The sequence below is a fragment of the Glycine max genome, chromosome 16 (genome assembly GCF_000004515.6).
Source record: "Glycine max cultivar Williams 82 chromosome 16, Glycine_max_v4.0, whole genome shotgun sequence".
Classification (NCBI taxonomy): Eukaryota; Viridiplantae; Streptophyta; class Magnoliopsida; order Fabales; family Fabaceae; genus Glycine; species Glycine max.
The window spans coordinates 417384-429798 of record NC_038252.2 but is presented as its reverse complement, the minus strand read 5'-3'; the positions used below and the strand labels follow the sequence as shown (position 1 = coordinate 429798).

The 12415-nt window shown below is 32.6% G+C and overlaps 1 protein-coding gene across 7 annotated transcripts; it reads left to right on the top strand.

The window, feature by feature from the left end:
• Positions 1–1689: 1689 nt before the first annotated feature.
• On the top strand, positions 1690–11931 carry LOC100778053 (polyadenylate-binding protein-interacting protein 3). 7 transcript variants are annotated; one of them, XM_014769024.3, is made up of 15 exons: positions 1690–1895; positions 3823–3982; positions 4058–4219; positions 4388–4524; positions 4742–4932; positions 6605–6782; positions 6882–7115; positions 9035–9174; positions 9326–9392; positions 9515–9548; positions 9804–10078; positions 10228–10374; positions 10907–11002; positions 11091–11147; positions 11541–11931. In XM_014769024.3, the coding sequence occupies exons 2-15, from the start codon at positions 3850–3852 to the stop codon at positions 11568–11570; spliced, it is 1881 nt and encodes a 626-aa protein (XP_014624510.1). In that variant the 5' UTR covers positions 1690–1895; positions 3823–3849; the 3' UTR covers positions 11571–11931. The 7 variants fall into 7 exon arrangements, with proteins under 7 accessions (XP_014624510.1, XP_014624509.1, XP_014624511.1 ...); XM_014769023.3 differs by having other exon boundaries at positions 1716–1895; positions 3828–3988; XM_014769022.2 differs by having other exon boundaries at positions 1717–1895; positions 3823–3988.
• Positions 11932–12415: the final 484 nt, after the last annotated feature.

Below are 12415 nucleotides of genomic sequence, written 5' to 3'. Positions count from 1 at the left end.
ATGCATTATTGTCTTTATCTTGTTGTCGCCACCTCATCAATCATCATGCATGCTACCCACCCATGACCCGTAACTCATGACATGGCCTTCACTAGCAACTTTATGCCATTGTTGTTATTGTGTGAATTAAATTTTCATTTTACATAATTTGATGTAATTTTATCTATGACTATTCTCAATTAGAATTATAAAGATATAAAAAAAGGGATTTAACTTAAAATTATAATTTAACGCTCTAATTATTTGCGTAACTTAAGCATATGAATTATAATTTCAAATAAATTTAATTAACAGTACTTGCGTAACTTAAAGTCAGTGATCGTTCCTTTTTTTTTAAAAAAATAAAGTCAGGGATCGAGATAAATTTCCGTTACATTTGAAGAAACTATGGTTAAATTAAAAAAAAATGGTTATTATATTTAACGTTATTTAGTGTTTTATTTATCATTTTTTAAATTGGTTATTTTATATTTCTCGTTAGACAATCTTTATATTTTTTGAGCATATTGGTGTAATTTTAATAATCTATTTCAAGTTTTTTTTAATATAGGTTAATTCATCTTTACAATGTCACATCATATTTAAACAATTCTATATTTACTCTAATGGTATAATTTTAAACAACTTTTAAATTATCTCTTTAAATAATTCTGAAATAATAAAAAAATTAATTTTTACTCATAAATAATCATTGCTTATATAAGTAATCAAAATTTAATCTTAAACAATTCAATATACCATAAATCACCAATAATATTAAAAAAAATTAAACAATAATATCTAAAAATAGGTAATATGTCAAGCAATTAACTTTAAAAATACTCTTGATGATTTAATTGTGTTAAATTGATTTTTAATAACATTTTTCGTTTTAATCTCTGTACTAGATAAAGTTGTTCTTATATTATGATCCTCTAGATCTCTACCTTTAAGTCTTTATAAAAAGGTACACTAATAATATTTTAACATTGAAAAACGATTAAAGACTAATTTGTAAACATTTTTTTTATGTCAAAACGATAATGCATAATTTTTTTAAAAAACAGAGACATAAATCAAAATCCAAAATTTCCCGAAAACTAATAAACTATTGAATAGTTTTATTTTTTTCATAACATTTTCTTATCAATCTTCCTACCTCTTTTATATCATAAGTATATAACGAATCTACTTTTTTTATTTAATATTCTTTTTTATAAAATATAATAAAAAAATTGTAGAAGAATATAGATTTATTCTTTTAAAAATTAGCATTGAGAAACACGAGGGAGTAGAATGCTAGAATTTAGCAACATGTATTATCTGGCATAATTAAATATCTCGAATTCAACTATATATGAAAATATAAAAATGTAATATCAGGTAATTTTTATTATATTTATGACCTTGTTTATTTCGAACATTAATTGATTCCTAAACTTATACATAAATGAATCTAACAAAATAAGTTTAATGTCTTAAATCCTTCATAGAAATATTCAATTTTTTTTGTTAAAAAATAAAAAAAAATTATCATTTTTTTGAAAATACTAACTTATGAACTAAATAATAAGATGAAAGTTAGGAGCGAATTTAAAATAAAAAATTATTCTAGAAAAAAAAATGCTAGAATTTAACTTGATTTCTAATAAATTATCAATTTTAAGAAACAATTAATGATCGGAATTTACAATTATCTCCAATCGTTCATTTTTTCAGAAAAAAATAAAAAAAATCAGTGTGTGAATTGTTAAGTTCTTTCAAGCGTTCGTTCTTTTCAATTTTTGTTGGCCTTTGAAAACCGAAGAAGAAGAAGCACTGTGATTCTGATTCTCTCTCCGTCGTTGCAACTGGTGCCTCCGTCGTTTTCATCCCTAACCCCACACCTTCGACGCCCTATTATGATATGATCGCAGGTATCCTTTTTCTCTTTTTTTATAATTCCATTAAACCTACGAACACGACTTCGTTTATTTCGTCTATGAATTCAATTTCAAAATCAAGCCACGGTAGCATCGTGCATTTGTTGTTCCTCAATGCACGGGGTAAAAATTTAATTGATTACTTAGTTTTTAATTGATGAGAGAAATTGATCAAGCTAGAGGAAACGTGAAAACATAGCTTCATCACGAAGAAGAAATGATGACAATAAAATTTTATAGTTGAAGCCTTATCTAGCGTATCTCTGCTCCCTTAGGCTTTGTAGTCAACTGCTGCTGGTGGTGTTTGAAATTTTGAAGACCTTGTTGCTGGTAGTGGGTGATATATATTGAGGTTCTAATTTCCATGCTTTGTTTTAGGTTTAGAAACGGGGGAATGGGTTTATGTGTTTTGAATGTTGATTTTGCTCGGACTAGATTGAGTTGTAACAAAGTAAAAGGGGTTTGGAATGGGAGGAATAAAATGGTGTGTGTTCAATGTGAGTGGGACTTTGGATGATTTGGATTAATATAAATACAAATACAGTTCTTTTGCTGCCTTGAAAGATTTTGGGGATGTTGGTTCTGTTGCTTATGAAGATGGGGCAGCAGAATTTGATGTTGCAGATAGGAAGAGGAGAATGAGGGCTGAACAGCAAGTCTTGGGAAGTAAACAAGAGACTGGAGGGAACAGAAAATTTACTTTTTAAGCATTAATAAAAATTACCAATCACATTGCATTGACAGAACCCATGTTGTAAATTTGAAAAAGGTTGACCTCCTTGCTTCATAAGACTAAATTAAATTCATGTGAAATACAGTTTAAGATCTTTTTAAGAATCTTGAATGTAAAAGTACTTGGCACGGTGTTGTAGGTCCATCTTAATAAATTTATTTGAAATCACCAAAATTTGTAGGTCCAACTTCTTATTTAATGAGATCCATTCATGGTATTGTAGTTCTCAATAAATGTTAACCAATAATAGAGTGTTAGAAAGAATATGTTAGAGAATGTGTTGCTAGTACTCCTCTCATGCCTCATATTATAGACTCTACAGCTCTTGACCAATTATAACCAGTTCATCACTGCATGAATGTTGACTGTGAATAGACAAATAGTAGAATCATTTGCTGTGAAGCCCACATATTCCAAAAATGAAATAGTTTCAGTGTTGTACTCATATCCAATACCAACATGCCTACGACTACAATTCTCTGCTAGATATGCATCCAAAGGAGTATCCTCCAATTTTCTTGTTTATATATATATTTTTTAAAAAATTATTGACTAATATACGAGATACAAGTCCAAACTTTAATATTACTAAAATTACATATGAGTCGATCCTTTTCTTTGTATCCTTAAAGCTATAGTAAAAATAGACAAATACAGAGTAAAGACTAATTTTGAATAAGACTAACGATGCTTTTGTGACATTCAAACATATATTGGGAAAAAATCTGTAATTCATATGCCATGTTTATAGTGGAGGGAAGATATTGTGGTAAGGGCAAGGGAATGATATGTAACTATTTTTGTTTTATTAGTGTGATACTTACTAGTATATTTTCTTTTATGTTTTGCAAATTGTGACTATCATCCCCTGATATAATCATGCATCAATGAAAAATGATCCATATCTCTTCAACAATGTGCATTTGTGTAAAGAATTATTTTTTTAATCCATGTTAACATATTTAGGCTGTATGATATCTTGAATGTTGAAGGTGTCGTATCATACTTGTGTCATATAAAGTATCTGGGTTTCATAGATCCTTTGAGGTTATTTCATTTTATATGCTTCTACTCTGTAATGTCTAAAGTCTTTGGAGATTATTGTTTTATGAGTATATATGTATATACCCTTTCTTTGCCATCTTTTATAGAATGAAATCTTGTAAATTGACTTTCTACGTGTTCTAGATTAGTGGGCAAGGGCTGTGGGTGAGGATGAATTTGCAACAAATTGGGCAGCCTAAATCATCTAATGGATATGGTCATCAGAAATCTGAAAAAGAAGGGGCAACTAAGTCTGATAATAAGCTCCCATCTGTAAAGTCAAATTCTAGCAGCAGATTAGCAGGTACAGGTGAACTTCAGATCTGACTTAAATATTTTCTATTTTACTTTACGACTTTGCTGATATTTATTATTACAGGAGTAGTGACTGGCAATAAAGGTGGTGGTTATGGGAGTCCTTCACATGATCGATTAGTATATTTAACAACATGCCTTATTGGGCAGCATGTGGAAGTCCAGGTGAAAAATGGATCTATATACTCTGGAATATTTCATGCAACAAATTCTGACAAAGATTTTGGTATGTTCTGTTATGCTTGTGTAATTGATTTGATGATATTGAGGGCAATAATATTTTTTGTATTGTAGTGCTTAATTGATTCCAGCTTCCAGTTTTCATTATTATATTTATGGATCTTACAGAATTTGACATTTTTTACTGCTTATGTCATCATTACTGTTCTCTTAGGAATCATTTTGAAAATGGCTCGCTTGACAAAGGCTGCCTCTTTGCAAGGACAGGGATCTGGTGTAGAATTTGTCAGCGAAGCTCCTTCTAAGACTTTAATTATACCTGCCAACGACCTTGCACAAGTTATAGCAAAGGTTTGCTACTTTTCATTTATTTGCATTGTACTGGGAAAATCATGATAGTAATTCCACTTTAAATTCTACTATGTTGTATAAATCAAACAAACAAAAAAAAGATGATGTATAGTAATGAATGGTGTTGGGAAAGTTTTAGTTCAGGAGTAGGTGAAATTGCATTGAAAACAGTGTCAATTTTTTTCCTGATGATATTTTTCATGCATCATTTTGGCAGGATGTTGCTGTTTCCAGAGATGGCCTACCTAGTGAATCTCACTATGATATGCATCACGAAATCATGGTTGATTCAGTAATATCTCAATCCTGTCATGTTGAGACAGGGAGAGAATTACAGCGATGGGTACCTGATGAAGATGATCAACAATGCCCTGAACTGGAAAATATCTTTGATGGCCCTTGGAATAGGTGGTTTTATATTTCTCTTGTTATTCCTAAATTTTTCTTTCATGAATGATAGGATTGTTTTTAGTGGATCCCAAACATATCACAAGCTTTATAGCACTAGGCTGCATTTTTTAGAAATAATTTTTTTTTCTTTTCTTGAAGCCTTGACACCCAGATGCATGCCTATCAGCCTCTTATGTTATTCTTTAAACTTAGAAGTTGGCTGAGAAACTATAGTATGAACCTTGTCTTGTTTACATTTGGAAGTTTATAAAAAAATATGATGTAAGATGCAAATAATAGATTTCTCAATGACATCTTTCCCCTATTTTTTATAACAGATCTTTCTCCCCCTTTTTAAAATTATAAAATGGGATATTGGGTATAGTGGAAAAAATGAAAGTAGGCACAAAGAAAGTCATACTCCCTATATAATGGTGTTTCATTAGTCATGATGGAGTAGAATTGCCTGTGGACAATGATTCTGCAAATTTACTTCCCTGTTTCGTTTACTTTCTGATCACATATTTCTTGTTCATCTCTGTGGCTTTTTGGAACTAGGTTTTTTGTTAGGGACATTTCAGTTCACTATGATTCTAAAATCTTTTTGCTTGGGACCCTCTTTTTCAGTGAAATTTTTCCTTGAGTAATGACTTCAGCAAAACATGACTAATCTCTCTTTAGAGGAAGATAATAGACTTATTGATTACTGGACTAGTATAATAGCTAGGATGAGATCTTTGGTGAAATCAGAAATGCCTATGGGATGTTCCTGTAACAAGTGAAGAAAAAGTAATAAATATTGTTTCTTTGTAATGATGAATAGAATTCTTTGGAGCAGCTTAATAATAATTTTTATTTTTATTTATTTATACATGTTTCCTAGGTTTTCTATTTTTCTCCATTTAACTTGGGTGACATTACTTTCATTTCTGTCATGTGGTTGAACTGTTCCTCTTGAAGCCTTCTAATACATTATTCTTAGAACGTGGGTTTGGGCCTAACTCAACCCTAAAAGCTAGCTCATAAGGTGAGGATTACCTCCCACGTATATACTTTATCCTGGCATTATCTCTAGTCCTCATAAGGTGAGGATTACCTCCCACGTATATACTTTATCCTGGCATTATCTCTAGTCAATGTTGGACTTGGGTTTTTCCCTATAATTATGATTACTTGCCAAGAAAAAGTAAAAAATGGATCTCTATTATATTCTCAGTGCTGAAGTCTAGGAGCCGTTATGGAAGCTAGGAAATGCTCCTTGTGGAATTATTGAAAGAATAAAAAAAAAACTTCGTACCCCATTGCCCAGAGGCTCTTCGCTATGCGAAGGTATGGGGGAGGGATGTTGTACGCAGCCTTACCCTTGCATATGCAAAGAGGCTGTTTCCGGATTCGAACCCATGACCAACAAGTCACCAAGGCACAACTTTACCGCTGCACCAGGGCTCGCCCTCGGAATTATTGAAAGAATATTGGCATAAAATCTGGTTATGAATTATTCTGACATTCCAAAACTGAAATAGGGGATTTTGTGCTAGGTCTTTACTTATTAAGATGAGGCTTAATGGAATATATGACATTGCTACTACCATTATTTATATCCAGGTTTTTGTCATTTGTTTCTTATTGCAGTTCTTAATAGCTCCTCTGTTTTTGTTTTACGTTGACAATTATTTTTTTATTTTTCTAGGGGATGGGATCAGTTTGAAACAAATGAAATGTTGTTCGGTGTAAAAAGCACATTCAACGAGGATTTCTATACAACAAAGCTTGAAATAGGGCCCCAGACTAGAGAGTTGGAAAAGCAAGCTTTAAGAATAGCAAGAGAAATTGAGGGTGAGGAAACACAAGATCTTCATCTAGCAGAGGTCAGTGTGGCTTCAGTGGCTTTTTCTCCCTTTGTGAATTTCTTAACATTTTATTTAATTGTCTATTTGAATTCATTCAAACTCTGTTTTTCTCAACAGGAAAGAGGCCTTTACCATAACTTTGATATTGATGAAGAAACCAGATTCTCTTCAGTCTATAGGGGTAAAGGTGTTGATGATAGTGGATATGATGAAAATGAGGACAGGCTCTTGGATTCACATAATTCTGAAACTTTTGATAATATTTATGGTTTAGTCAATAAGAGCCCAGGTGAAGCAAGTGGTCGGAAAGGCAGTAATGGAGCTCAAACGTGGTCAAATTTCTCCTCTGTGGTACCTCCTCAACCAATTATTTGATAAGTGTTGTGTTTTAGTAAGTCTATACCATTTGTCACTTTGGATGTCACTAGCTTGTCCTTTCTTGTGACTGAATACTACCATATTGTGTTTATGCATTCTGTTTTTAGTAACAATTTCTTTTGGATCTGCCGGCATGCAGCATTTTTCAGCTACATGAGGGCACCACTCTGTACTGTTGTTTCAATATTCTAGTTCAATTTTGTGATTCTACAATTTGAAATTATTATTAGAGTATGAGTGTTATAATGGGAAGATGTGTTAGCTGTTTGGGAGGCTAACCATGTTGCTGGGTCAATGATATATTTGTGTCATGGTTTTTTATAGTGGTTATTTGAACTCTATTTTTTTCCCCTCCTGGTCTTCAAGTTATGAGTGAGACAACTGGAAGACATTTGCTTCTCAGTACTTTTAGTTCAGTTTTCCATCTAGAAGTACTCATTCTCTTTATGAGGGTTATCATTGTAATCCATCTTCTAGCACAAGAGAGAACTCATGTAGAATGTTGAGAGTGAGAGAGAGAAGAAATGCGTATGCTGAAAACTGTGTCTCAATATTATAATAAATACAAAGATATAATTTTCTTAATCACCACATTTACATGATACACTGAACCTATACATACACCCGGAAACCGTCCTAGTTTTAAGGCGGGAACACCGTTTAGCAGTATCCTAGTGTTGTCAATATTGTGTCTTTACTTGGAGGATCACATGATCCTGACTGTATTGAGGATTGTTAAACTGAAAGATTCGGGTGACAAACCCGGTAAATTTGCCAGAACAAGCCTTGCTGTGATGGGTTGAAAGACCCACAACTTCCATTTGAGAGATCTGGAATCCGTAAATCTCTTTTGTCTTGACCTCTCTGAATCACTCAACCTTTCTCTTCTAGTCTTCTCTCTCTCAAACACCTGACCTCTCTGTCTCTTACCTCAACTTCCCTCTCTCTCTTGGATCACAGATCACTATGGTGTGGATCTTGTTTCTTTCTTTTTCTTTTTTTTTTTGGTTTCTGAAATCCATGAACAACGGGTTTGTTCTGGGCCATCATTTGAAATTCAATCATTGTTGTTAAATGGTGGCACCATGACTGCCATGGCAGACTTTTCACTAACTGCTATAGGCCTGCATTCTCGGCCCACAACGTGTTTATATGGTGGAATTTTGGCCTTCCACCAGATTCCACCATGGATAACACTGAATTCAACCTCTTTTTGTCTTCTCTTTCTACCCCCTTTTTCTTCCTTTCCATAATCACTATTGAATGTAAATTTTAGTAATACAATGCAATAACTATGAAATAAATACCTAAATTCTTAATTGATTTTTAGTGGTATTATTACATGTTTTAATTGCTTATATTATTGTATTTTCTTTGTTCAAATACCCTTTTATATTTTTTATACTATTTGTATTTCAATCGCATTGATTTATGATTTTTCATCCCCACCACCCCACCCCAAACCTAAGAGTTTTGGTTTTGATAAACTCAGTATATCCAAATCCCAAACTGGGTATGTGTTAGTATCTTAAATTCCAGCCCCCTGGGTTGATGTTTTCAATGTAGCAACTCTGCAGTGGATAAAACTACTTGTGCTGATAGTATTGGTAAAATATTACCAGTAAGCAGGAAACATTTGATTAACTTCAAAAGTGATGAACTGATGATATTTTCATGAACAATTTCTGCTTGAAAGTGTGCTAAATGTTGAGTCTCATTCTGTTTTTGAAGTTAGTTCAGCTTTAACATCTAAACATATTACAAAATTTATAAATTGTGTCCAAAACAACATAAGCAGAAGTTCCTTTTTATCCATGCTTTTGCTTTCTCCTTCCTCCTTCCTGATAAAGTAATTACGTTATTTCCTAAATTCAGCTTAATATTTAATTTAGTTTCATGCACAGAATCACTCAGAGTTATCTCAGTCAAGTTCTGGTGTGGATTTATGTCGCTCTGGTTCTAAAGATCATGCTAAGCAGTTATCATCTGAACTCCCTGCCCTGAGTTGCTCATTTTCAGATGGAGAAAGCAGGTATTTGTTGATTTTTTTCTTTTCTCAGTTTTCTGTATATAATTACTTGTTTCATTGTAATTGTTTGTATTCCCTTTGCCCAAAGGTGGCCTTTTGGAACATAAAAACATAAATATCAACATCATTATTCATTCTCAAATCCAACTGACAGGATTCAGCTGAACTCAGTTAATAACCTACATGGAGTCAATGATAATACTGTGGAAGAAAATTGGATAGTGAGTTGAAATTTCAGAGTTACAACTCTCATATCTGCTCTAATATCTCACATGAAATTGCTATAAAATCTTAAATCTCATTTTTTCTCATTTCCTTTCTTTTTTACTGTTAATTGATGCAGCAAGCTGAGGATGTTCAACTTTTAAAATCTGAGGGTTTGTGGAATTTCTTTCTCAGCTCCCTGAATTGATTACATCTAAAGCACTGTGCCTGAAATTAATGTGAATGAAACTAAACCAATTTCATTTAAGCGATTATTCTGTTTATTATAAATGAAGTATTGAAGCTAACTGTCAGTACTTGATAGTAGTTCTGAATGGAAGCTCTCACCTGCAGTTCAAATTTCATTTCAGTGATTGATTTTTTTGTTATGTATTATATTTATCTGATCTTTGCAATTTGTAGTGCAGATTTACAGTCATCACTTAAGTTGAAGAAAGATGGCTCTGATGAAGGGGGTTTATCTACTAATGTGGCCTTGTGTGCCCCTTCTACTCGTATTTTATCAAAGACTCCTAAAGAAACTGGGTCAGTTGGGGAATCAAAGTCTGTAATTTCACGTGGAAGACTAGGTAGATCATTGGGTTCTGATTATGTGGCAGCAACCTCTGGTCCTGGTCTATCACCAAGTTCTTCAGTTGGTTCACTGTCTTCGGAAAAATCAACTCTGAATCCCAATGCCAAGGTGTGAAAGTACAAGATTGACTTTTAAAATAGGAAATAGCACCTACAAATGATGGCCTTTTATTTTAAGGTAGACACAAATTTTGTTTTTTATATTACCAGCATTTCTCAGAGCTTCCCCTTTTTTTGTTTTTCCTTTGTTGTTGTCAGGAGTTCAGGCTCAACCCTAATGCAAAGAGTTTTATTCCGTCTCAATCACATGCTAGGCCCCGCTCCCCCATGTCTGATGGTTCCTTCTATTTCCCAGCTACTGTATCCACCATACCAAATATGCCAGCCATGTCCATGGGTATTGGAGTAAGTATTTAATGGAATGATATTCTCAATCTCCAACAAGGAAATTATGTATTATGCTATTGTAGTTTGCTTCTTCATATTTCACCCCTGTTCTTTCATAAAGCTTTCTTCTATGCCATTATTGTATAAGATTTATATTGATTGCCACTAGTTCTAACAATATTTCTGTCTGCTGAATTGAACTGATATTGAATGGATTGGGGCTTTTAATGTACTTTTCAATTTTTATTGGGCTTCCAACTTATGTTATATTAACCTGGGATTTGTGAATTTCTGATGAGTTTTGGGATGTGAAAAAAGTTGAATGATAGTAATTGCTTGCTTGCTTGTCTTGTTTCATATCTCTGTAGACCATGCTTTGAGACTAACTTTGCTGCTGGGTAAGCAAACCATACTATTTAACTTTATGGTTAAGTGCCAAATTGGCCTAGCTTTCCATAGAACACTATGTAGAATTATTAGTAAGGTCTAAATGTTGTACCCAGAAACCTCTGACATGCTTCTGATTGATTATGTTGCTTATGTTCTGCAGGTTGGGACTACTTTTGCAGGGCCACAACCAGTCGTATATAATCCACAAGCGGCACAAATGCCATCCCAACCATATTTTCATCCAAATGGACCACAGGTGGGATTTCACTTGTAATATCGCATTCGTGACTCTGAATATTGATACTTCAGAAAGTTATTTAATTTTATTATCAATCTATTTGCAGTATGGACAACTTCTTGGTCATCCTAGGCAAGTTTTATACATGCCAAGTTACCTCCCTGTAAGGACTCATGTTTTGCTCATAATTTTTAGTTTTTATTCTTTTTGCTTGTTTTTTATTCGGAAAATGTTTCTAGTTAATTTCCGTTTTCCATTACTCTGGTTCAAAGAAGACTTAACTTGTATATGCTTTAGTTTTATGCATCATTGTGTTGCTGTCTTTAACATTGTGACAAAGACATGATAAAATCACTTATCTCAATAATTTAATGTATGCTTATGTATCATGGATGTTAGACATCCTTCCTTGTAAGAGCCATGGGGCAGGACTTTTCTTCATTTTAGGAATTTGATCTGGACTTGAACAAACTAAGCTACACCCCATATTTCCATGATAACTTCTATGGTCAATATTTTGGGAACTCAATCTTCGAATTCGATTTTTTTTTAACAGGAGATGCCATATAAGGGACGGGATCATTGACCACTTATAGTTGAATGCATTCTTGACAACTTCTCTCTGCTTGAAAAGAATGAACTGAGTGGATGGCTTGAAGAGTTTCAAATGACAAGAATATCTTCGGCTTATGGGAGGATTTCGATAAAAAAAAAAATTATAATTTCTAGGCAAGTTGGCTTATTATTGGATATAAGTTAATTAATCTTATATTCACTCATACATCTTTTGGGATTTCTCAGTTTTCGGTTATGTAATAGCAGTAGCTTAACTCAGATTGGCATTCCCCCCCTTAGGAGGAGGAGGAGGACGGCTACTACTATTATTATTATTATTATTATTATTATTATTATTATTATTATTATTATTATGCAATATTTACTTTAAAGTTGTGTCTTCCCTATTTTAATTACTACCACTATTTTGACCTTTAGTCATGTCTACAATCATCAGGTTATGAGTTAGATACAAGTATATTTTGTATGTGTCATTGTGTGATGAATTAAACAAGTGTGAACTTGGAATCAATACTTTTTTTTCTTTATTTTTTTCTCTCTTTAGAACTTAGGCATCTTTGAGTGTCGAATCACCACGGCTACCCTACTATTACATGAATTATTTATATTAAAATAGATTAAAATGAAGTATATATATATATATATATATATATATATATATATATCTTATTTTATTTTATTTGTGAATCTTCAACTTTTATTTGGTACATCTTTCAATTTGGATCATAAAGTACAACGACTAACTTCAATGGGTACATGCATCTGCCGATAAAATAAATTATTTTTTATTCTATTTGCTTATTAAAGAGACATGGATAAATAATAATCCAAATTTATGGGTACCTATAATTTAAA